The sequence below is a fragment of the Cuculus canorus genome, chromosome Z, assembly GCF_017976375.1.
Source record: "Cuculus canorus isolate bCucCan1 chromosome Z, bCucCan1.pri, whole genome shotgun sequence".
Classification (NCBI taxonomy): domain Eukaryota; kingdom Metazoa; phylum Chordata; class Aves; order Cuculiformes; family Cuculidae; genus Cuculus; species Cuculus canorus.
In genome coordinates, this window is record NC_071441.1 from 66604175 (window position 1) to 66629497 (window position 25323).

The 25323-nt window shown below is 43.0% G+C and overlaps 1 protein-coding gene and 1 non-coding gene across 4 annotated transcripts in view; both read left to right on the forward strand.

Moving 5' to 3' along the window:
* The first annotated feature begins 7026 nt into the window (after positions 1–7026).
* ZFR (zinc finger RNA binding protein) overlaps positions 7027–25323 on the forward strand; it is a 45217-nt gene continuing 26920 nt past the window's right edge. For all 3 annotated transcript variants that reach the window (XR_008447830.1, XM_054054595.1, XM_054054596.1), the window contains exons 1-3: positions 7027–7152; positions 7858–7942; positions 23749–24031. Coding sequence is in view for 2 of the 3 variants with exons in the window: in XM_054054595.1 (XP_053910570.1) it covers positions 7116–7152; positions 7858–7942; positions 23749–24031 (405 nt within the window). In the remaining variant the exon portion in view is untranslated. The remainder of the gene's footprint in view (positions 7153–7857; positions 7943–23748; positions 24032–25323) is intronic.
* On the forward strand, positions 20419–20551 carry LOC128850564 (small nucleolar RNA SNORA66). The gene has a single exon (XR_008448012.1). It is a non-coding gene; the product is annotated as a small nucleolar RNA SNORA66 (small nucleolar RNA).

Sequence of the window (25323 nt, forward strand, 5' to 3'; positions counted from 1 at the left end):
GACAGCAGGAGGGAAAAGGCAGCGTTTATGTCTCTCTAGTGCAATAAGGAGAGGCTTATAGAGTCACTGCTGAGCAGGCAGGTATATCAGATGTTTCTCTGTGCTTTTTCTTATGCAAGGAGTTTGAAGAGCCTTTACCACCCTCTCCTTCAGGAATGGAGGGAGATCACCAACATCAATCCTCCTGCATAGCCTGAATTTCTCTAGCGTTTTCCCCACTGTGTTTCAACTATGGTTTTGCAGACCTTTGGTAGCAGGACATGCCTCTTGGGTGTTAAATAGTCATATTGATGACATTGCATGTTACGTGGTGCCTTTTTCTCACCATATATTGAAGCTGTCCTTTCATATAGATGAAATGAAGGTGAAAGATTAATTTTTCTGAATGCTAGCTTGCCTTTTTTGTCTGTGATACTTTTAGATGCATTGAACTTTGCACACATAGAATACCGGTACTATTTAATCCCAAATTAAAGTTGTGCATTGCAGTGTATGTTTTCATTCTGGAAATTCTTGCCTTTTCTTCTGTAATCTTCAATGGAGAAGTTTCTCTTTCCTATTTAAAAAGAAAAATCTTTTGAATGATTCACTTAAGTTTTTCTGTCTTTTAAAGTTCAAAATGCTCTAAAGTATCTAATCTGAATTTATTACTGTTTCATTTTCAAGCAAATCTAGTAGTCTTGTCTTACAGAGCAGTAATCTTGCTTTATAACCCACTGAGCTTTTTAAGTATAGACCATGAATCTGATCCTGCGAGCTGGTAGTAACATAAATAGATATTATGTAATAGTTCACAAAGTCACCAGGAAGCATCAGGTTCTTATTAGGAAACTGCCAAGGGAAAGACTTGTATAATACCACTGAGGGGGGAGGAATTCCAAGAAAGTGGGAGACCTTCTTGATTTTTTCTTTTCTTTTTTGGTCACGCTAAGTGTGACTTCTCATAAAGTATATTATGATCTTTTTAAAGTGAGATATGCACTGAAGATTCTATATGCAAAACTCACACAGAAAAGTGGCTGCTGAAATTGCAGCTGAAATTGGGCTGCCAGACGGGAGCTTATGTTCAGACATATGATTACATCCCTCATTTGCAGGGATGTAATCACAAGATATAGGGTGGAACATCTGATTTAGAACTACTAGAAATTACTTGCATTAAAGAAGTTTTGAAAACTAAGCAGAAATCTTAGAATTCTTATTCTGCAAATAAGAAATCATCTTGTTTTATCAGCTTCTGGAGCCAAAGGTTGAAAAGAAGGCAAATATTCCAAATTTACCTCATCAGTGAAGAAGAAATAAGGAATTGCAGGCCTACCCACTTGCAAAATATCGCTTTAGTGGTACAATGTTAGTTAGTGTCTGAATCTCTGTGTGTATATAGATACTTATATTTCTAAGGAAATATGTATACTGTATTCTGTATATATATCAGTATATTGGGAGGTTTATAAATGAAAAAGCTTGAAAGACAGTGGAACAAGGAAAACTTCAATTTCCTTCTCATCCAAACATCATGATCCTGTGGTCCAATTATGGACAACTGTTAATAAAAATAAGGAAGAGAGAGTATAGATATCTCTCACAGAATGGTTGGACTTGGAAGGGACCTCTGGAGATTATTCAGTCCGACCCCCCTGCTAAAGCAGGATCACCTACATCAGGTTGCATAGGAATGCATCCAGGCAGGTTTTGAATATCTCCAGAGAAGGAGACTCCACAACCTCTTTGTGCAGCCTGTTTCAGTGCTCCATTACCCTCTCAGTAAAAAAAAGTTTATCCTCATGTTCATGTGGAACTTCCTGTGTTCCACTTTGTTCCTCTTGCCTCTTGTCCTCTCATGGGGCACTGTTGAAAAGAGTCTGGCCCCATCCTCTTGACACCCACCCCTTAGATATTTATAAACTTTTATAAACACTTGACTTTTAGATATTTATAAACATTGATAAGATCCCCCCCCTTAGCCTTCTCTTCTCCAGGCTAAACATACCCAAGTCTCTCAGCCTTTCCTCAGAAGAGAATACCATTTGTGTATGCCGAGCCCACTTTGGTTCTCACAGCAGAGGTCATGCCTCTTGAGTTCTTGTATAGAGTGTTTGTGTAGAGCCCTCTCCTGGTGTACTCTTGTATATAACGTAAGGATTAGGGCATTTGTTTTCATAAGTGGTCGCAATTGAATGTCCTCACCCCATAACTGCTTTCTTCACAGAAAAGCACCTTGAGTGAAAGAGCACCACAGAGGCTGGACATTCATTCCTTTTCTCATGCAGATTCCTTTTCCTGATGTGCTTGATTGGGATAAGAATGTGCAAAGGGTACAGCACTATTTAATTCCTATGCAAAGTAATAATAATCACCAACAAATTATCTTAGGTGAACTGGCAAGGGTGTTTGGTGTCTTAAGTACCTACACCTCATATGTAGCTGCAAAAATCTAAGCCTTAAATGAGAAATTGCTTTACTTTTCTCGTTTGTTTTATGAACAATAATATCTTTGTTGAAATCTCATTGACTAAGAAGACCGGAAGTGCTGTGAGATAAGAGAAATCCCTGCTTTTATGAGGGCTGTGGGACATTCCAGGCAGGGGTGTTTTGAGTAGATGTGGCTTATAGAAAACAAATAATTCTGAAATGATCACTTTTTAATTAGTTCAGAAGTGTTTACAAGTCTTGATTAGTTTATGAAAAATGTATACATGGCACAGACAAAATTACATGCCAGTATTTAAGGGCTTAACTTTTGCTTTGTTCAGAGCTTTGAGAAGCATTTGTTGCTCAGAGGCAAAGGATTGCCTAAAGGCAGAACAGAGTCATGGGGAACAGATGCAGATTCTGCTACTTTGAACCGGAGACTGCTGCACTGGCTGCAATAGGCTGCGAGGGGGCTTTAGGAGAAATCTGAGGGGCTGCCGGTGCCTAGAAACTTCAGAGTGATGGGCTCTGTGCATGTGAGGTTTTGCCTCGTGTGCAATGAACACATGGGAACTATGAGAGTTAACTTGAGGACACATCAGCTGTGGTGCACAGAAGATGTGCACATGGCTGTGGCTGGATGACAGCAGCATTGCTCTTCAGGGGTGCCATTGTGGTGGTGCAGCTGGGAGCCTGGGTGAACCTAAAACAGATTTCAAGTTTAGTATCATAGAATCATAGAAACATAGAATCATTAAGGTTAGAAAAGACCTCTAATATCCTCCAGTCCAACCATCAGCCCAATACCATCGTGCCTACTAAACCATGCCACAAACTGCCATGTCTACACGTTGTTGGTTTTTTTAACATCTCCAGGGAAGGAGACTCCATCACCGCCTGGGCAGCCCGTTCCAATGCTTCACCACTCTTTCAGGAAAGACTTTTTTTCTAATATCAAATCTAAACTTCTTCTAGCACAACTTAAGGCCATTTCCTCTCATCCTGTCACTTGTTTCTTGGAAGACGAGACCAGCACCCAACTCACTACAACCTCTTTTCAGGGAACTATAAAGAGTAATAAGGTCTCCCCTCAGCCTCCTCTTCTCCAGGCTAAACAGCCTCAGATTCCTCAGCTACTTCTCATAACCCCTGTGCTCCAGACCCTTCACCAGCTTCATTGCCCTTCTCTGGACACGGTCCAGCCCCTCAATGTCTTTCTTGTAGTGAGGATCCCAAAACCAAACACAGGATTCAAGGTGTGGCCTCACTGGTGCTGGGTACAGGGGCACAATCCCTTCCCTGCTCCTGCTGACCACACCATTTCTGATAGAAGCTAGGAAGCTGTTGGCCTTCTTAGCCACCTGGGCACGATGCTGGTTCACGTTCAGCTGCTTGCTGACCAGCACAAGTTTAGACAAGTTCTGTGCCTTGTTCTGAGCTCTGCACGTGTGGACTGACTGCAGCCACTGCATTTTAGCTCCACACCCTTGTCAGAGCATGAACTCGGTACCTCCTGTGTGTACAGGGCTTCAGCTGGCCACATGCTTGCGTGGCAGAGCTGATAAATACTGACAGTACAGTGTGCGGGGGCGGTCACACACTGGTGTGAGGGACGGCTCGGGAATTCTCTTCACCTGGGCTTTAGTTACACCAGCCGCCCACTGTGATGTGTGTCTTTGCAGGCAGGAATGAGAAACCAGCCCTAGCTTTGGCATATGAGTCCATGGGTAGGGGTGCAAAGTGGCTATGGAACAGAAAATAACAGAGGGATCATAGAATGTCCTGAGGTGGAAGGGACCCACAAGGGTCATCAGGTTCAACTCCTGTCCCTGCATAGGACAACCACAGCACTCACACTGAAGGAAGAAATTATTTGTTATGTTGCTCACCTATTATATATATATCACAGAATCACAGAATCACTAGGTTGGAAAAGACCTTCAGAATCATTGAGTTCAACCATTCCTAACAATCCCTAAACCACGCGCCTGAGCGCCTCACCCACCTGTCTTTTAAATACCTCCAGGCAAGGTGACTCAACCCCCTCCCTGGGCAGCCTCTGCCAGTGCCCAATGACTCCGTGAAAAATTTTTTTCTGATGTCCAGCCTGAACCTCCCCTGGCAGAGCTTGAGGCCATTCCCCCTTGTCCTGTCCCCTGATACTTGGGAGAAGAGGCCAGCTCCCTCCTCTCTGCAACCTTCTCTCAGGTAGTTGTAGAAAGCAATAAGGTCTCCCCTCAGCCTCCTCTTCTCCAGGCTAAACAACCCCAGTGCCTTCAGCTGCTCCTTGTAAGACTTGTTCTCCAGCCCCTTCACCAGCTTTGTTGCTCTCCTCTGGACACGCTCCAGAGCCTCAATATCCTTCTTGTAGCGAAGGACCCAGAACTAAACACAGTACTCAAGGTGCAGTCTCACCAGTGCTGAGTACGGAGGGAGAATAACCTCCCTGGACCTGCTGGTCACACCATTTCTGATAGAAGCCAAGATGCCATTGGCCTTCTTGGCCACCTGGGCACACTGCTGGCTCATGTTCAGTCAGCTGTCAACCAAGACCCTCAGGTCCTTCTCCTATGTGCAGCTTTCTAGCCACTCTTCCCCTAGTCTGTAGCACTGCAGAATGAACATTATGTATAGATTTTGTGATTTTAGAACTAAAATATAGGATTAGCTTGAATAAAAACTTTTCCCTACCCTGTGCCTGGATACTTATGCTTAAGTAAGGACTTTTAGCAAGGTTGTCGTTAGAAAGAATGGGAAAGAATGTGACTGTATCTAATTAAGCCAGATAGCAGAGACTAGCACAATGATAAAGGGAGAGGAATCAGCAAAGACTGGATGCAACCTTGTAAGGGGCCCAAGGAGTCTAAGAGCATGCACAAGAGGGGGAGTTGAAAAGTTTAACTGTGAAGGAGACCTGTGGCTTTCATACAAAGACCCCTGAAGAAGACCTTCAGAGGGCAGAGCACATGCACCAAGGGGACCAAACTTATGTAAATAAATTCCAAGAACTGATTACAATAGACACACCTATTCCAGGAAAAATAATGAATATGTAACATGTTTCCTGGAATCTATATGAATGTGTATATTTAACCAGTACAAAACCCATGTAACCAGCCTCGATAATGGCACACACATTAGGTAGACCCATCCCCTGTGTGCCTGATGTCCCATTGAAGGAAACTTTACTTAATAATCAAATTGGTATTTATTATTGAGACTGGCTTTTCATGGCATCAGATCATAGAATCATAGAAATTCCTGAGTTTCTGAAGGGAAATGAAGGGACCCACAGGGATCATTGGGTTCAACTCCTGTCCCCGCACAGGACCACCCCAGCATTCACACTGTGTGTCTGACGGTGTTGTCCAAATGCTTCTTGAACATTGTCAGGCTTGGCACCACGACTGCATCCCTGGAGAGCCTGTCCCAGTGCCCCATCACCCTCTGGGTGACGAACCTTTTCCCAATATCCAACCTAAACCTTGGGTCCAGAGCAGGGCTACAAGGATGATCAGAGGGCTGGAACAACTCCCATACAAGGACAGGCTGGGAGAGCTGAGGTGTTCAGCTTGGGGAAGACAAGGCTCTGAGGAGACCTTATGAAGACCTTCCAGTGGTTGAAAGGGGCCTACAAGAAAGCTGGGAACGGTCTTTTTACAAAGGCTTGTGGTGATAGGACAAGGGGGAATGAGTATAAACTGGAGAGGGGCAGATTTAGACTAGACATAAGGAAGAAATGCACTATGAGGATGGTGAGGCCCTGGCACAGGTTGCCCAGGAAAGCCGTGGATGCCCCATCCCTGGAGGTGTTCAAGGCCGGGCTGGATGGGGCCTTGGGCAGCCTGGTCTGGTGGGAGGTGTCCCTGCCCGTGGCAGGGGGGTTGGAACTGGATGGGTTTGAAGTCCCTTCCAAATCAAACTATTCCATAATTCTATGATTCCCTCCAGTTCTGTCATTGGCCACCAGGGAGAAGAGCTGAAGGCCTACTCCTCCTCCTCCCCTCGTGAGGACGCAGTGACTGCGATAAGGCCTCGTCTTAGTCTCCTCCAGACTGAACAGACCAAGAGACTTCAGCCATTCCTCCTACGGCTTACCCTCTGAACCCCTCACTAACTTCGGGCGCTACGTGCCCCGAAGGCCTCTCGCTATCGCGCCTGCGTCTCTGGGAGAGGACTACAGCTCCCGGGAGCCTTTGCACATCGCGGCTGGCGAAATGGCGAGGCGACTGCAGTGAGTGTGGCCCCGTGCGGGACTACAACTCCCAGCGTCCCTCGCGCACCTGGTGCATGCGCACGCGTGACAGGCGCAGGGAGGGCTGCGGAGGCTCCCGCGCCACCCAGCAAGCACCAGAATAGGGAGTGTAGCCGCGAACCGGACTGCAACTCCCAGCGTCCCTCGCGCGCCCAGCGCATGCGCACACGGGACCCTGCTCACGGAGAGCCGCGGCGGCTCCCGCGTCGTCCAGCGGGCGTGGCCTCGCGCCGGACTATAACTCCCAGCATCCCCAATGTCCCCCTCGCGCGTGCGCACGGCGCCGCCCCGGCTGCTCTCCGCCGTTGTCGCCGTAGGTGGGCGGGTGGGGGGGAAGGGAACGAGTGAGCGCGGCGGCGGCGGCGAGGAGGAGGAGGGAGAGGGAGGAGGAGGGGGGGGGGCTGAGAGTTGTGAGTTCAGCCGCCGCTGTCGCTGCCAGCTCGGACTCATGATTCCCATATGCCCGGTGGTGTCGTTCACCTATGGTAAGCCGGGGGGGAGGGGTGGGGGGGTAATCGGGGGAGCGGAACTGGGGGGCGAGATGGGGGGGAGAAGGGCGTGGGGGGGAAGGGGGGGGAGAGCAGGAATTAAGGGAGGTTGGGGGGAGGAGGGGATTGGGGGAGAGATGGGGAGAAAGCAGGGATTGGGAGGAGAGCAGGGATTGGGGGGGAGATGGGGAGACAGCAGGGATTGATGGGGAGACAGCAGGGATTGATGGGGGAGAGCCGGATTTGGGGGGGAGAGCAGGGATTCAGGGAAGCAGGGACTAGAGAGGGAGGTGGAGGGGGAGCAGGAGTTGGAGGGGGAGGTGGAGGGGAGCAGGGATTGAAGGGGTGGGGGGAGAGCAAGGATTGGGGATCAGGAACTGGGGGGTTGGGAGGGACCGAGGATTAGGGGGTGGGAGGAGAGCAGGGATTGAGGGGGAGCAGGGATTGGGGGGAGGTAGGGAGAGAGCAGAGATTCGGGGGGAGTTGTTGCGGAGCGGGGATTGAGGGGGAAGAAGGGATGGGGGCGGAGCAGGCATGGGGGGGGAGGGGGGAGCAGGGATGGTGGAGCAGGCGGGGCTTGGGTGTCCCCTGAGGCTCCGTGTCTGACCTGCCGCGTTCTGTCTGTCCCTTGTCCGTCTGTCTCCTTTCTCCCCCTGCCCCTCTCCTACCCCCCCGCCATGGCCCCGGCCGCCGCCGCCGCAGTGCCCAGCCGGCTGGGAGAAGATGCCAAAATGGCCACCGGCAACTACTTTGGATTCACCCACAGCGGGGCTGCTGCACAGTATAGGTAACCGCTCCGCTCCTCGGATTCGGCTCTGCCTCCCCCCGGGAAGGGCCTGCCTGCATCCCCGCGGCTGTGCGGAGCCGGGCACCGCCGGGAGGAGGAGCGGCGGCAGCACCGGGGCCCCGGGCCCCTCCGTTAAAATGGCCACTTGCAGTCAAATGCCACCGGCAGCACCGCCCGCTGCCCCGCGCCTCCTCCTCCTCCAGCCTCGGGGAGGCTTTGCCCCCACTGACGGCATTGTGGGAGAATGGAATCATTTCTTAACGTAGGTTAGAATTGTGTCAACCCAGCTTTCAGGTGACTGGAGGGGTAGGGGAAGGGATGTAGCACCAGAAGATGCTGGGTCTTCGTTCTGTTGCAGCAGTGCTATGATTAATCATGGAGTCATAGAATGGTTTGACTCGGGAAGGACCTTAAAACCCATCCAGTTACGTTACCCTGCCACGGGGACCAGGGTGCCCAAAGCCCCATCCATCCTGGTCTTGAACCCCTCCCGGGATAGGGCATCCACAGCTTCCCTGGGCAACCTGTGCCAGTGCCTCCCCATCCTCATCAAGAAGAATTTCTTCTGAAGTCTAATCTGTATCTTCCCCCTTTCAATTCAAAGTCATTCGCTCTCGTCCTATCACTGCATGCCCTTGTAAAAGAGCCCCTCTCCAGTTTTCCTGTAGGCCCACTTCAGGAAGGTACTTTCAGGGCCTGGCACCCTTAAGAAAGATTTCCTACTGTGATATCCAAGAGCAGGAGCAGGTCTTATAGTGGAGCTTGGGGAGCGGCAACTGTAAATTTTGTATAGATGTGCTGCCATAAGTCTTTGTATCCTTGTGGGTTTTGTGTATTTGAATCATGTAGCAGAGTGTTAAGAAGTAATTGGTTATCTTGCATTTTCTGAAATCAGTTTACTTGATATGGTAAAACCCTGAATAGGAACATCTTTACAGTCAGAAGCATCTTAACAGTTTTGGCTTGTGTTGGAGTAGCACCTTAAAATCCGTGCTTGAATCTACATTATTTGTATCATAAATCTGTAACAGAGATGTTCCTTAATTCTTAGGTCTTGGTTAATGGGAAAAACAGAATAATAAAGCAAATAATTAGGGGTTATTAACAAATGAATGCAGATATGTGCTACTGTCAACCAGCTAATCAAAACTGTACACCTGATGTAGTTGCAGGAATATGCAATTTCATGAAGGTCTTTGAATGACTCCAAATCTATTTTTCTGTTTATTTTTCCTGCAAATGGACATAAAGTACATTAAATTTAATTTAATCCATTGTTTAGTAATTAAAGGAGAGGATTAATCTTAGCTTGTCTTCTAGTTCTTTTAAGATTAGGTGTTCAAAATATTTTTACATTTTACTTGACAGTTGTATTGAAATTTGAAACTGTGTTGTCATGGATTATGAAGGAATTCCTGAATAGGATTTTCTTTTTAAAGTAAGCAAATTATCTTTAAGTGAATAATAACCTCAGAGCCATATGTCTGTAGTTTTGAAATGGAGAGGAGATTTAAAATTATGATCCCTTCTATTGTGGAGCTGAGGTGGTCTCTAGACTTGCAAACCTCCACAGCTCATTTGATGTTTCTGTTTGAATTGCAGTGTAAAAGCATATAACTGGAATAATGTTCAAGTTAAAAAAGCTGTTTTCATGGTTAGTCCCAAATGTATGCTTGAGAAAATGGGAAAACTTACTGAAATAAGCTTTTCCCTTTACTATCATGAGCGCAAAATCTACTTTGTTGGCTATCAGTTAAAGATTCTACATCCTATAAATGGTTTATTTACCACATCTAAAAGTGAAGAGACAAAGCAACCTGTGTCAAAGCAGTCATTTCATAAGAATGGATTTAGTATTTTGAGCAGAAAACCCAGGAGTTGCTTAAAATGTCTAAAAATGGAGCTTACCCTAATGGAGCAGGCTTGGCAGGTTCTTAGTAGCTTGTTTACAGAGTGCTATAAAATGTATATTCCACTCCAGTACATTTGAGAAAGAGATGGTACTGGCAGGGGAAGATCGCAAAAAAATTAATACTGCAACAAGTCCTCTAAGATTGTTATTGGTATTTGAAGTAACAGTAATAATAATAAAAGAGTCCACTTAGAGGACTGGAAGGAGAAAATCTACTGTACTGAGTGACCTTTGGAAGGTGCTTGTAATAAAGGTTTTCGGTATTTAATTCTAGACTTATTGGAGACTGGTTTAAACTGTGCTGGAATTCCAGTTTCTCCAAATGATGACGTTATAATTTGCATTAATAGTAGTGAAGGGACAATGCACTAGAACTATTGGGTTCAAGGAAATAGCTTCTTTAAATCAACAACTGAAATGAGAGTGAAGCTGTTATTGGCATAAAAATTACTTTGTCTTTCCGTGACTCTCATTAATGTCTGACCATAGTGGATTATGTAAATACTCTCTCATCCTTCACATGAAGGATAAATGAAAATTTGTCCATGGAATATAGTTTTAACATTAAATACTTATTTGAAGCAGTTACCAAGGCCAGATTTGTAGCTGCTCAGACGATGGATCTCAGATTTGGATAATGTGCTTGTTGTAACAGTGTGAGCAGTGTGCTTCCCTGAGTTCCCTGTGCTTCTACCCTGACTAGATAAGAAAGGGAATAGATATCTCTCTGTATTAGTTCACAAAAACTAGTTTTCATAAAGCGCGTTTGAAATCTTAACTTGTTTCATATTTAATCAGAGGCAGCAAAAGAGCTAAAGTGCCCTTCAAACCTGTGAGTAATGGATTAAAAGTATTCTTGTTCCTTTCAGTGTTGTCTCTGCGTAAAATTTCCTGCTGCCCGCTCATTCGAAATTCTTTGTGTACACTACCCAGCAATAATATCATGACTTAATGAGAGATGCATCAGAGTATATAACCACTATGGTATACGGGAGATTTCCCTGAATGTTACAATACCTTTAGAATTTGTGTTTTCTGGTAGTGATGCTATTACAACCTAATGTTATGAACCTGCACACAACACAAACTTCATCTGTTAGCTATTTAAGTAACTATTAATCTATCTGTTTAGGAGCCTGAAATGAATGTGGAATTTGGTTATACTAGTCTTTTGTCTGTGCGTATGTTCTTCAGGTCACCTGAACTACTGTGTGTCTGTTCCATCTGAAATTAATGGTCTAATGTTGAACAATAGAATCGTAGAATCACCAGTTTGGAAAGGACCCACTGGATCATTGAGTCCAACCATTCCTAACACTCCCTTAAACCATGTCCCTAAGCACTTCATCAACCCGTTCCTTAAACACCTCCAGGCAAGGCAACTCTACCACCTCTGTGGGCAGCCTCTTCCAGTGCCCGATGACTTTTTCCATGAAGAATTTTTTTCTGATATCCAGCCTGAACCTCCCCCGGCGGAGCTTGAGGCCATTCCCCCTTGTCCTGTCCTCTGTCACTTGGGAGAAGAGCCCAGCTCCCTCCTCTCCACAACCTCCTTTCAGGTAGTTGTAGAGAGTAATAAGCTATCCCCTCAGCCTCCTTTTCTCTAGGCTAAACAACCCCAGCTCTCTTAGCTGCTCCTCATAAGACTTGTTCTCCAGCCCCCTCACCAGCTTTGTTGCTCTTTTCGGGACGTGCTCCAGAGCCTCAACATCCTTCTTGTGGTGAGGGGCCCAGAACTGAAAACACTACTCAAGGTGCGGTCTCACCAGTGCTGAATACAGAGGGAGAATAATCTCCCTGGACCTGCTGGTCACACCGTTTCTGATACAGGCCAAGGTGCCGTTGGCCTTCTTGGCCACCTGGGCACACTGCTGGCTCATGTTCAGTTGGCTGTCAACCACCACCCCCAGGTCTTTCTCCTCTAGGAAGCTTTCCAGCCCCTCTTCCCCTAGTCTGTAGCACTGCATAGGGTTATTGTGCCCCAAGTGCAGGACCTGGCGTTTGGCCTTGTTAAACCTCATGCCTTTGGCCTCGACCCAGCCTGTCCAGATCCCTTTGCAGAGCCTCCCTACCCTTCAGCAGATCCACACTTCCACCCAGCTTAGTGTCATCTGCAAACTTGCTGAGGGTGCACTCAATGCCTTCATCCAGGTCATTGATAAAGACATTGAACAGGGCTGGACCCAGTACGGAGCCCCGGGGAACCCCACTTGTAACAGGCCTTCAGCTGGAGTTAACTCCATTGACCACCACTCTCTGGGCCCGGCCATCCAACCAGTTTTCAGCCCAGGAGAGTGTGTGCCTGTCCAGGCCAGAGGCAGACAGTTTCTGAAGCAGAATGCTGTGAGAGCATTGATTGTCTTCTGTGTGTAAAGAATATTAGCATTCTTTGTTTGATGAGGGAGGCATGGTTATTTGTATTCTAAGGTTTACTGATGGAACTGTTGGGCTGCTGTTGGAGAGAGAGGAGCATTCAGAAATATTTGGTCATAGAAGTGTGCAAATGCGTGGGTCTTGGTTAACTTTGTGTTAACATTTTGATTTCTGTTGAGAAGGTAATGAATCTTCAACTCGGTTTCATCGTAGCGATGGTCATACCTTGCTCTAATGAGACAGGTAACAGGCTGGAGATACTTGGGTAGTTGGAGTGAGTTGTTAACTTTGAATGGCAAAGTACACAAGTACTGTGACTATTCAGTCACTGGGTGTGGTGACCCACCACAGATAAAGGCAATTTTAGCAGTTCAGAGCAGACCACAGTGCCTGTGAGTTTAGGTTGATGGCAGCCTTCAAGGCAGCCATCTGGAAGCGAACTCTTGCAACTATAGTTGGTTTGGAATTCAGGTGCACTGGTTGATGTTACAGGATATTGGAGGCTGGTGCAGAACAGCAAAGGGAGATGAAATACTGTAGATTTGTAAGTTGGTTATTGAGAATTTTTGGAGGATAGAGCGGTTTTCTGACATTTGCTAGTACTGTCTTAGGTGTTGACTGCAGTTACTTCAACTAGATGCTGGTTTCAGAAGTGTTGAGCCTTTAGAGGCATCAGGACTATAATTCACACAGGTGTACTAGCTCAAGCTTACAGTAATTCAGACTAACTGGAGGACAATAGGAGATAAGGACAATACTGAGTAGGATTTACAGCTTATTCTGCAGTGGAAAATGTACTACTAGACTTAAGCTTATGTTAAGAAAAACATTTATTCATCTTACAGTATTGTATTATATGCACCCCATGCTAAAATGCATGAGGAATGAGGGTAATTAGTTTTATAGGATAGGCATACCTTTATCATAGTAGAACAACTCCAAATAATTTATTTCTGGGAACATTATGCCCATGTGATCTTGAGATGCATCATGTCTTAAAGCATATGCATTTTTAGGAAATGATACTTCAGTGAATATGTGATGATGACAATTATATTTTGTTCAGCCGAAGTTAGCTTCAAGTGCTATCCTAAACATGCTGTCCTAGCTTAATGTACACAAGAAGACTGCAGAAGCTACCACTTTAAGAAAGTTTTGGTAGGCTTATTTTCAGATCGGTGAGGTCTCGTTCCCAAAGGAGGGATGCCAATGTTAAAAAGGCAGTAAGGGGCTCTGTGTTTGTTAGCATGGGCTATGAGCAAGGATTGCAGCTGATTAATGATGTGGAGGCAGAAGGGGGTGGTGGTGGTAATTGAGGAGGAAAGGTTACTCCCTAATCAGGGGAGCCTTTGTCATTTTTAGGAGGGAAGCCTGCCAGCTAGTTGAAATTTGCAGCTCATGTTTTTAGGAACCAAGCACTCAGGGAAGCTTTTCTGTTAATGGCATAGTTACAGGCCTTGGTATTTGTAGACTCAAAGTGGTTTGATGGTTGGTAGGCTTAGCTCTGGCGTGTTAGATTATGTGTAAAACCTTTTTTTGCTACTAAAATGTAACTACAGTGGTTTAAACTGTAGTTGCATCATTTGTCCTAGAAAAGCAAAGTAGTTGCTTAAGGCAGGGAATACAGAATGTTTTAAGAACTCAATACCATTCTCCATACTATGAAAGTTTCCTTTTTATAGAGAACTTGCCAGGTTTAGTATTTTTCCTGTTTAACATCTTCACCCTCTGCCAGTTTGCTGATGACATAAACTGGGAGGAGTGGCTGATAGACCAGAGGATTGCATGCCGTCCAGAGGGACCTCAACAGCCTGGAGAAATGGGCTAACGGGAACTTTGTGGGAAGTGCAGAGTCCTACCCCTGCGGAGGAACAACTCCTTGCACTGATATTTGCTGGGGCCACACAGCTGGAAAGCAGCCTGGCAGACAAGGACTTGGGGAATCTCTGTGGACACCAGGTTGACCATGAGTCAGCAGTGCGCCCTTGCAGCAAAGAAGGCAAGAGGTATCTTGGCCTGCATTAGGCAAAGCGTTGCCAGCAGATGGAGAGAGGAGATCTTTCCCCTCTGCTCAGCACTGGTGAGGCTGTATCTGCAGTCCTGTGTTCAGCTCTGGGCTCTGCTGTACAAGAAAGATACTGACACACTGGAAGAGTCCAACAAAGGGCCAAAAAGATGATGAAGGGAATGGAGCATCTCTCTTGAGAGAGCTGGGAATGTCTAGCTGAGAGAAGAGAAGGCTGAGGGAGGTCTTCTCAATGTCTATAAATATCTGAAGGTAGGGTGCAAAGCTAGGCTCTTTCTAGTGGTGTCCAGTGGCAGTGGCAATGGGCGCAAACTGAATATGGGGAGTTCCCTCTGAACATCGGGAAATACTGCTTCTATTGGGGGGGTGACCAAGCGTTGGCATAGGTTGCCCAGGCAGATTATGGAGTCTCCATTTTTGGAGGTATTCAAAAGCTGTCTGGATGCAGTCCTGGGTGGCTGTCTCAAGGTGGCCCGGCCTGAGCAGGGCTGGACGCCCATGTGACTTCCAGAGGCGCCTTCCTCTGGGAGGACGGGAGGTGGTCGAGTCACCTTCCCTGGAGGTGTTTAAGGATGAAGTGCTTAGGGACAAGGTTTAAGGGAGTATTAGGAATGGTTGGACTTGATGATCCAGTGTGTCCTTTCCAACCTGGTCATTCTGTGATTCTTCCAACCTCAGTCACTTTTAATTCCGTGGTTTGGACAGGGAAAATGTTTGTAGCTGATACTTTTTCAGGCACTATCTCAAGCTCAGGTGTTTTTTTTTGTCTGGCACATTCTTATTGTGAATGGGACTGTTCACTAGACTTGAATAAAATCAGCGTTTTAATGAATAAAGCAGTACAGGCCAGGAGCTGTTCATTGGATGCTACTAAATAAAGAGAGGTAGATACAGAGCATATATTGCATCAGATATTTGCAGTTATGTGGTGATGTACAGTGAGGAAAGCATTGCAGAATTTGATTGGATTTAAATCAGGTCATGAGACTAAACGTGAAGATTAATGAAGCAGTAAAGCTGCATTGAAAACATGAGGATATTAATATTTGACCTGAGTTAGTATATAATTTAGCTATCTAGTAGCAGTCAGTATTTTGTGTTTGTAATGACATGAGTGTTTTTTGAAACAAGGAAGAGGAAGGGAAATTCAAAATTGCTACAAGGAATTGTGGTATTTTTAGTCTGCGTGTAGCTAAATTGTATTACTAGAAACTGCTGAAATGTAACAGAATTCAAGAGGGTTTTGCAGGCCTCTCTTTGGATTCTTAGCAGTGCATTATGAACCATGTTCTGTTCACAAATTTTTAATAGTAGAAGATACTAATTTCCGTTAAAGTTCTGAAAAGATATATTCAGTCTTAATGAAATTTTATGCCCTTGGTGAGTGCTCTAGAAATAAACACAAATAAAGTTACTTCTGAAGTACAATTTACTGCAATGTGATATTTCACCTTACCATTTTATGCTGCTTATTGTCAAGTGTGTTTCAGAGGAAAAAAGCTCACTTGGGTGTTTTTTTATTTTTTTTTGAGTTATTATTTTGAGTTTTACTTTGCCCAGGTTCCATTAAGGCACCTGAAACTTTATCTGGAACAGTTCTTCAATAGTGCCTCTTCCTAGGTTAGGATCTGAAGAAGCAGCAGATTGTAGTGTTTCTTTCAGGTTTTGTAGAATTGGGTCATACTTGGTTTCAGTCTTCATATCCTTAAAAAAACCCTGCAAAACTGTATTTTTTTTGCTGTTCTGCTACTAATAGAAAAATCTATGAAACTTTAAGAGATCTGGGGCTTAGGTCTCGGGAAACGTTGTTGCCTTTATGCTAAAATGTTCAAATGTTCTTAAAAGTTAGAGTTCAAGAAATAAGACTTAATTTGTGAGGTTCAAGATATTAGTATCTAAAAAAAAATTTAAAGTATCTGAAATGTTTTGCTGAGGTGTCTTGAGAAGCATTTCTTCAAATGAAAAACAATCTTCGAGATGTAACTTTTAGAAGTTGTAATTTCTGGGCAAGGTGATAGTTTGGGTAGAGACAAGATTTGTTTTCACCCTGAACTTAACTCTGTATCAAAATAGCACTCTTCAGGAAGCCAAAACTGAGAAAAGAAAGATGTTCTTTGCCTCTAGGAAGAGTTTTCAGTGTTCAGTGCCCGAAACAGAGCTGTAATATTAACAGCTTTTAATACGCATGTGTGTTTTGATTGTAGTACAGACATGTGCTGGAGATCAGCTTTTTTGTTTTTCTTTCACTTACGTGCACATGAGTTACAATTAATTTTTATTTGTTAATTAAATTAATCAGCGTGATGAAAAACCAGGCTTACAGGGAACCTTTTCTGTGCTTCCTCTACGTATACCAATATGTCTTATATGGAAATAGATTGTGTTTTTCTGAACATGCATTCCTCTGACAGTAATTGCCACAGATACCTTATAAAGTTTCAGAAGACATTAGGTATTCCACAAATATCTTCATGTGGAAAATCACATATGACAAACTTAAGTCATCTGAAATGATTACCTGCCAAAATAGATGGTGTTGTATTACTGTTGTATTTTCTTGATATAGTTAATGTGCGAAAAATAAAACTTTTTGCTTTCAACTTTATTTTTTACAAAAAAAAAAAGTCTCAATGGTTTTTTACTAGAAAATTCCAGCAGCTGGAAATGAAAAAAGGCATAAATGTTCTACGGAACAGAATTTAGAATTTATTTCTTAATTGGTCTTAATTCTCTGTCATACTTGGTCTCAAATATCACAGGAGATCCAGACCTCCTATCAGAGTTTTTATATCAAAGTAACTAAAAAATGGGGGTTCTGCTATGTTAGATCTAAACAGTTGTAACACAAATTCTCACCTAAGCTTTTTTTCTGAAAGGATGTTGCTCATTTTTCAAACCTGTATTTTACAGCTATTTAAGTTAAACAAATCTGTGTGGTTTTGCAACAGGAGAACAACGTTTTCCTACATGAACACTAGTACTTCATTAATTGCTATTGATCAGCAATTTCTGCCTCCTAGCCAGCATCCAACTTTATTTATAAAGCATGCTACCAGCTTTTTTTCGCTTTGAAAGTTCTTATTTTTTTTCTATATCAAAACCACTGCTGATTTCCTTGTTAAAGATTCTTGTGCAGTTGGGAAAAGGTTTTTAATTGCTCCTTGAATATTCTGGGTTTTGATGAGGGAAATAGAAATTGTTAGCAGGAAGGTAAAATTAATGTTGTTGCTTTAATAACTAATATGAAGTAGGGATCGATAACACCTTCTTTTCCAAGAGCTTGTTCTTAGGGTGTGGACTTTGTGTTACTGGTGTTTTAAATGCTTGTAAGTGTTCAGGCTGGAATTCTTCTGGCTCAGTTTCTACCTAGAATTACACTTTGTAAAAGTTTGTAGTATAGTTCAATTGATTTTTGCCATGTGGAATTGGGCAGGGAGGTCTTCATAACTCTGATGCTTCAGTGTTTTGAAGTGGAGACTTCACAAACGAAAAGAGATTTTCATGTTGTACTCTTTTTCAGAACCACAGTTCTGAAACACAGTTCTGTACACAGGAATGTCAAATGTTAATGACATGAAGGCAGCTGTATTACGTCCAGCTTGCAAACAATGCACCTGCCTTAGGAGAATGTATCTTTACTTAATGAAAGGGGTTTCATACACCAGACAGCACTGTGAACGAGGCTGTTTTTTGCTGTGGCCTTTGCTCTGGCATGGATTCTGCAAGACTGTGAGCCAGCGTGGCCCCTCACTCCCCGTAAAATCAGGTTGACATGGAATTGGAGATTATTCTGGAGGGAGATATGTGGTCACAGCTCATTGAGGTTTAATACCATAGTGGTATTTAATAATATGTGGCACTGGTTCCAATACTAATGCATCAGAAAGGTTAGTATTTCCCATCAGTACAGTCAGTAGAAATTCTTTAAATATTTGGGTCAAAGGTGTTTTACAGAAAATAATTTTCTCATAGCTGTAGTTTGACAATTGTGAATAAAGTATTGTCTCCATTCTGAGGTTACTTGGGCAGAACGTGGAAGGTGTGAACAAGCTAGCTGTAGTTAGGTGTAAAAACTATTTTAAAGGACTAAGCAAAGAGTTTGGGGCAATAGGATCATGCATGTAGCAGAGTAGTGCTGGTAAGGAGAGACAAACCACATGAGATAAGGTGCTGGAAATGACCTTCTGTAGTTGACTGAAACATACATCTGCAGAACGTGGTGTAGAACAATTGAGTGCAGCATGTAAGCTGTAAACTGGCTTTAGCTGGCATGGTGAAAATGCAGTGAAATAGAAATCTGAGCTGTACCACGACCACTGAAAAATGTGTGGTTTTCCTAGAAAACAGAAATTAAAGTGATCTTGCTGAGGAAGCACTGTATTGGATAAAGAAATGGGTGTGGTATGAAACAAATATATATTTTTTTAAATGAAAATTTCTGGCAAAGGAGGTAGTATTATGTATGCCAGGTCCTTCACCCACAACTTCTTATGTCAAAGAATGATGTTTATTTTGATAGTAAATTAAAACACTAAGAATTGTGGTATGAAGTCATATTGAATTCATTGGTCACAAACTGGGTTTGCTTTATGTAAGTGTTGGTCTAGAAATGATTTGCTTTTGAAACTGATGCTTTTATAAACAAAGGAATAAATTCTTGACAGGATGCTTAAACAGTGGAACAAGTTGACTGGAGCAGTCTTGCAGTTCTTGGAGATGATTGGAACCCAACTGGACAAAGCCCTGAGAAACCTAATGTAACTTTGAAAGTCGCTGTGCTTTGACAACTGGATTGCAACAATAATCTCCAGGTCTTTATTTCAGCCTAAGTTGAAAGTGATAAGGCACTGAAACAGGTTGGCTGGAGAAGTCATGGAAGCCCCATCCCTGGACGTACTCAGTCCCAGTCTGGATGGGGTTTTGAGCAACCTGATCCAATGAAAGGTGTTCCTGCCCATGGCAGGAGTGGTGGAATAAAAGCATCTTTAAGGTCCCTTCCAACCCAAATCATTCTATGACAGTATATCTGTGATTTTTTAAGCTCCATGTAGTTAATCAAGCAAATTGGGCTGAGTATCTTTTCCTATGAAGAGAGTCAGAATTCCTTGCACTCAAAGGTACTGATAGGTATCCTAGAATTTATCTGAGGGAAGAGAAGAATTGATCTACAAAGAAAACTTGCTAAGTTACCAGGTCTGTGAGTGAGCTTCTGTCGGTTCTGCTGCAGTACCTGTTTGCATGTCCTTAGCTGCCCACAGAACATATGGAGTAATTTGGTTCAACCTTTTCCCACTGTATTGGGTGATTAAGGTAAACTGAATTACTGTCTTTGTTGTGGTGAAGAACACACATGCGGTTTGTTACTAGCTCTGCTAAGGTACTGTGTTTTATCGTTGCTCTAATAACTCAATCACATGCCTAAATCTTTTGGAGTCTTTATTTGGATTAAGTTGAAATGCTTGATGTGGTGCAGTATGGAAAATTATTACTTTAGGTAGAGATTAGTAAAATAATTGCAGAGAAGGAGCTGGTAAAGTGGTTAGTAGAATTAGAAGAGTCATTGTGAAACAGGAATAATTGCAGCAGTGTTCCCTAGGGATTGGTTATGAATCTTACCTAGTATTTATATTAGTATGGCATGTTGTGGTATGTGGCGCAGGAAAGATACTGTCAATGCACAGGTAACTTTATGAGAAGCTGCTCTGAGGAAGATAGAGTGTGTGGGGAGAAAGCACTGCCTGGAGCAGAGTGGGTAGCTCAGATGGAACCTCATCTGAAATGATACATGTGGTTCTTGCTAACTGTAAGAGATAATACTAGGATAGGTGCACAGATGAACCAACTGCAATAAAGATCGGTGGGATAGTTATTCTGGCAAAATAATCGAGGGAAAGTTTATCTTGGCAGATGTGATGAGGCACTAATCGCCAAACAAGGACGAAAGATCTTGTAAGTTAAATGAAGAAGTTGGCATTAGAATCTTTTTATGTAAGTTGATCACAGGAAACCGCCTGGTGGTCATCTTAATGTTAAAAGGTTTTCAGTGAGACCATGGGGAGGATAAGGAATGTAACAAAATGTGTCACCATGAATTTCTGTAACATACTATAACATAATTTTTAGAAAGGAAGCATCAGTCAATTCTAGAACATTTTTCTTGCGGTCTTGCAAACTCGATCACTAGCTCTGCATGAGGTTGCAGAAGCAAGGGGAACAGGTTTGCTAAATTAAACATGGTCATAGAACTGCATCAGCCTTAGAAATCAAATGGGGCTGTTAATTCTATACCATGATAAGGAATTTTGGTACAAAAATAGCACAGAAGGACTGAAACTGTCTGTACCAGAATCTTAATGGTCCTCCTGATAATGACCATAATCTCTTCACTATATTAAAAACTGAACCCTGTCAGTAGCTTTAATCACATCTATTCTGAGAAAAAAAGCATCTTCTTTGATAGACTGACTGGTACTCATTTCATACCGTGTTGTGAGCACTGTATTATATTTTGTAATAGTAACTGAAGCACATTTGAAGAGCCAAGTGCTGCCTGGACAGGTCTCTGTTCTTTCTCCTCCTACCATTTTTATTTTCGTTGTTTCCCGATGTATGAACTTACATGGGTTCTGGCACCCAGCTGACTTGTTTTGTAAGCTCCAATGTGTCTAATATTTCTAGCACATTACAGAATGAGCCCCCAAAAAACCCAACAACCTCATCTCATCATTTTCTGCTGAATTAATAATTAATGAGATAAATCAGAGGAGAATGGCTTGACAAATAGAAGAACTAGCACCAGAGATAAAATAGGATGGCATAGCCAGGTTTGGTATATGGCAGGAGGGATGGGAGGAGCCAGACTTTCCTTGTGGGCGTTACTGGCCAGTTGTGTTCAGCTACAGTGAAAGTTAAATGGTCTGCTGTCTGTTTTCTCAGTGTCGTGTGGGTTTTATTAGATCTGTGACAATGGTAATTGCCACATTAGAAGTTGTGAATATTTTACGTTTCTTACTGTTAGTAAGATGATGCAGTCTAATTTTATAGACTGTCATGCACTTTCACCATCATCAAATAGTCTTCCTGAATTTTCTGCTAGAGTCTGATTTAGAATCATAGAATTGCAGAATGCTTTGGGTTGGAATGGACACGCCCCCACCCCCCCCACGGGCAGGGACACCTTCCATTGAATCCCTGATATATATAAACTGACAAAATCAAGGATCCTCTTATGTACAGGAAGTAGGAACACTTGTTTCAAGCAGTGGTGGGAGCTGTGCTGAAGTGTTTTAGGTCTTCCTCTGCTGTTATGCTAGGAAATTGAAAATAAAATGAAACATAATTGTGAGTACAACTCACAATTGAATTAAATTCTAATGGGTTGCAGGTGGTCTTTTACAAAGTGAGGGTTCTATGATGGGAAGAACGTGGAATCCAGGTATGGAAGTCCAAGAATAATGAAATCTTCTCTGTTTCCGCTGTAGAAATGTTGTGAGGATTTATATGTATGTATTGAAGTTACGCATTCTGCTGTAATTAAAATTACAACCAGTTTTTCTGAAATAACAAAAAATACTAAACACAAGGAATTCTTTTGCAAAAATAATAGTATGTACAGTTATAAGGTGCTTTGTTTCTGGTAGTTGTGTCAGAGTGAATATTACAGACTTTAGGAAAAAACACTGTAACTGGTTTCTTTTGACTTTGATCATAACCATGCTGCAGTTATGTTGTGCCACTGAGTGTATTTGCTTCAGGTGTTTTATTCTGAAATACTGGGGATGCTTCCTCCTTCATAAGCACCAAGTTGATTTTGAATTATCTTTTAATAGTACTATGGGGATTTGAAGCCTTATAGAGATCCTTAAATATTATTGAACAACAGAGCAAGAAATATGCTAAAAAATTCAGAATAATCACTCAATCTCTACTTTGTGTTATTGTTCCAGATAGTGGTGTTTTGCATGGTTCACTTCGTTTAAAAATCAAAAGAACTATTCTAAGCTTCTAAACGTATTGCAGTTATGCATCAATGTAGGACAATAATATTAATTTCTGTTCGAATAATTAAACCTCTGAAGTCATCATTTTTTATTTCTTTATTTCCTCTTAATATTTCCTCATTCTGAGAAACATCTATATATTAGTGCCCTTGCAGATTTTAGAGAGGCAAATTAATCTCAGCACATGCCTGGAAGATGGCCAGAGCTCTGATAACAGTCATCTTGCTTGTTCTTTAAAAACCAAAAATGGTGTGACCAGCAGAAGTAGGGAAAGAATAGTGCCCCTATATTCAGTGCTGGTGAGGCTGCAGCTCAAATCCGTTGTTCATTTTTGGGCCACTCACTATAAGAAAGACATTGAGGGGCTGGGGCGTCCAGAGAAGGGCAACAAAGCTAGTGAATGATCTGGACCACAGGGGTTAGTTATGAGGAGTGGCTGAGGGAACTGAGGTTGTTTAGCCTGGAGAAGAGGAGGCTGAAGGGAGACCTTATTGGTCTCTACAACTCCCTGAAAGGAGGTTATGTGAGGTGGGTACTGGTCTCTTTGCCCAAGTAACAAGTGATAGATAGGATGAGAGGAAATTGCCTCAAGTTGTGCCAGGAGAGGTTTACGTTAGCTGTTAGGACAATTTCTTTCCTGAAAGAGTGGTGAAGCATTGGAAGTGCTTTGCCCAGGGAAGTGGTGGAGCGTCCATCCCTGGGGCTGTTCAAAAAATGTGTATATGTGGCACTCTGGGACATGGTTTGTTAGGCATGGTCTTGTTGGGCTGATGGTTGGAGTGGAGGATCTTAGAGGTCTTTTGCAATGTAATTGGAATTTTAGAATTACAACGTAATTCTGTAATTCTTTTGACGCTTGATGTTGCGGGGCAGTGGACTTAAGTATGAACAAGTGGAGCCAGCTTTTGTAACCCTAAACTTCTGTGGGAAAGTCCGCTGTCAGAGGCGTGTATTTGAAGTGTCTCTACCTTAAATGTCAGAGTTCTGATCTAATTTTCATGAAAGGCTATAAAATCTTACTACTTTACTACGGTTTGTTGAAGAACTTCCTGCAAGTGCAGGTCAGAAGTAAGGTCTCACAGAAAAGTAGTATTTACTTTAATTTGATGAGTATATTAGTTTTATTGATGAACCACTATAGGATTCAGCAATTTGTTGGCCATGGAAAGATGACAGTTTAAGACTTCTTTATTATTGTGAGTGCAAGAACTTTAGTTCTGCTGCTTGGAAAAAAACCAACATGAATGCGGCCTTTGCTAAGAAAATCACCACTTGTGTGATAAGTGTGCATCCACAGAAACTCCTAAGCAATACAGCCTTTTTAATGGCAGTGCAAGGCGGGTAATAAAAGCCATTAAAGTGTATACATACCTCAGGAGCTAATCCAGATCTGTTTGTAGAGCAGATGAATATTAATCATGTCTGGGATAATCATGTCTGCATTAGCTCAGTATGTTGGATTATTCTGCTTACTTACTTTCTTTTTCCGATATAGCCAGCAGCCAGCTTCGGGTGTAGCGTATTCCCATCCAACTACAGTTGCTAGCTACACTGTCCATCAGGCTCCAGTCGCTGCCCACACCGTTACTGCAGCCTACGCTCCAGCAGCAGCTACAGTTGCCGTAGCCAGGCCCGCTCCAGTAGCGGTTGCGGCTGCTGCGACAGCTGCTGCATATGGAGGCTATCCCACTGCGCACACCGCTACAGATTATGGTTACACCCAGAGGCAGCAAGAGGCTCCACCACCACCACCTCCTGTCACAACACAGAATTACCAGGTGAATTCTAAAAAAACTACTTCTGTCTTATGACCTTTAAATGTTATACCAAAAGGAGGGGGGGCCTGGATGGATAAGATTATGTGGTTTTTTTCTGCTATGAATCACAGTTTGGTTGTTAATTTATCAGTAGCAAAACCTGATACAATGTGAAATGGCTGCAGTCTCATATGGCCGGTATAGAGGATTATCAGGATTTAAACTGTCATACAGGGAGCATCACCTCCTTGTGATGCTGTGAAACTAGTGCTGAGGAGAGTAGCAGTGCCCTGTCTCAGCTAGCTTAGATGATGCAGTGCAGTGAACTGGTGTAGCTGAAAAAGCTGTTGCAATAAAAATTTTTGGTGGATGTAGCAATACTTACTTTGACAGGTTCCTGCGTGCTGCTGGAGTTCTAGGGCCAAATATATGTCTATGGAAGATTGTCCTAGGAGAGGAATTACCCCTTGGGTAGCTTTTGGGAACCCTTTGTGTGATGACTGCTTAACCTTTTGTGGCTACAGGCTTCCACAAAAGGGAACTGTCTGTCTGTTTTCATCTTGGATGTTGAAAACAGTACGTTTTTTGTGATAATTCTTTAACTTTTAATTCTTAATTTATCAAGGCATTATCTAGATTCTAATTAGTGTTTTGGTTTATTTAAAAGGACTATACTATTGTTGCCTATTCTCAGTTCTTCTGTACAGATTTTATAATTTGTTATGTGTGGCTATTAATGAGCTTTCCCGTAGCATGTGTACTGACAACTGTGAGGTCAGTTATTAGCTGCATTCAGACTGAGAACAGAGTCCCCTAAACTAAACAGAAATAATTCTAGTTTATACGGGTTGTATTGGAAAGAGAATTTATGGCTAAATTTCTTGGAAATAAAAAGAATTTTTATATATTTCTAAATTTCAGTTATAGTAATTCATGCCTTGCTACATCTCAGTTGATTAAACCTTTTAAGCTTTTCCACAAATACGGTGTGGATGAGAGAATATATGTACATACATATAGTGGCTTCCAAGCCCTCCCCTTCTAAACTCTCTAGCCATCTCCTCAGTGTTAGTGGTGTTGAATGGGCTGCTTCCCTTGCTGTTATAGACTAGGTATGGTTTGCTGATGAGCTAATTGATACACGCAAAAGTAGAGAAGTCTGTCAAAGTATCACTTAAATAGTCTAAAAAATATAACCAAGTAAACTGTTGTTAATGGTGAGATCTTTAAGACCAGTATAGGATCGTGTTTGTGAACTTTTGCATTTATTGTGGTTCCTAGAAATTCACGTTTTGTGGAGATCTCTAGTGGTT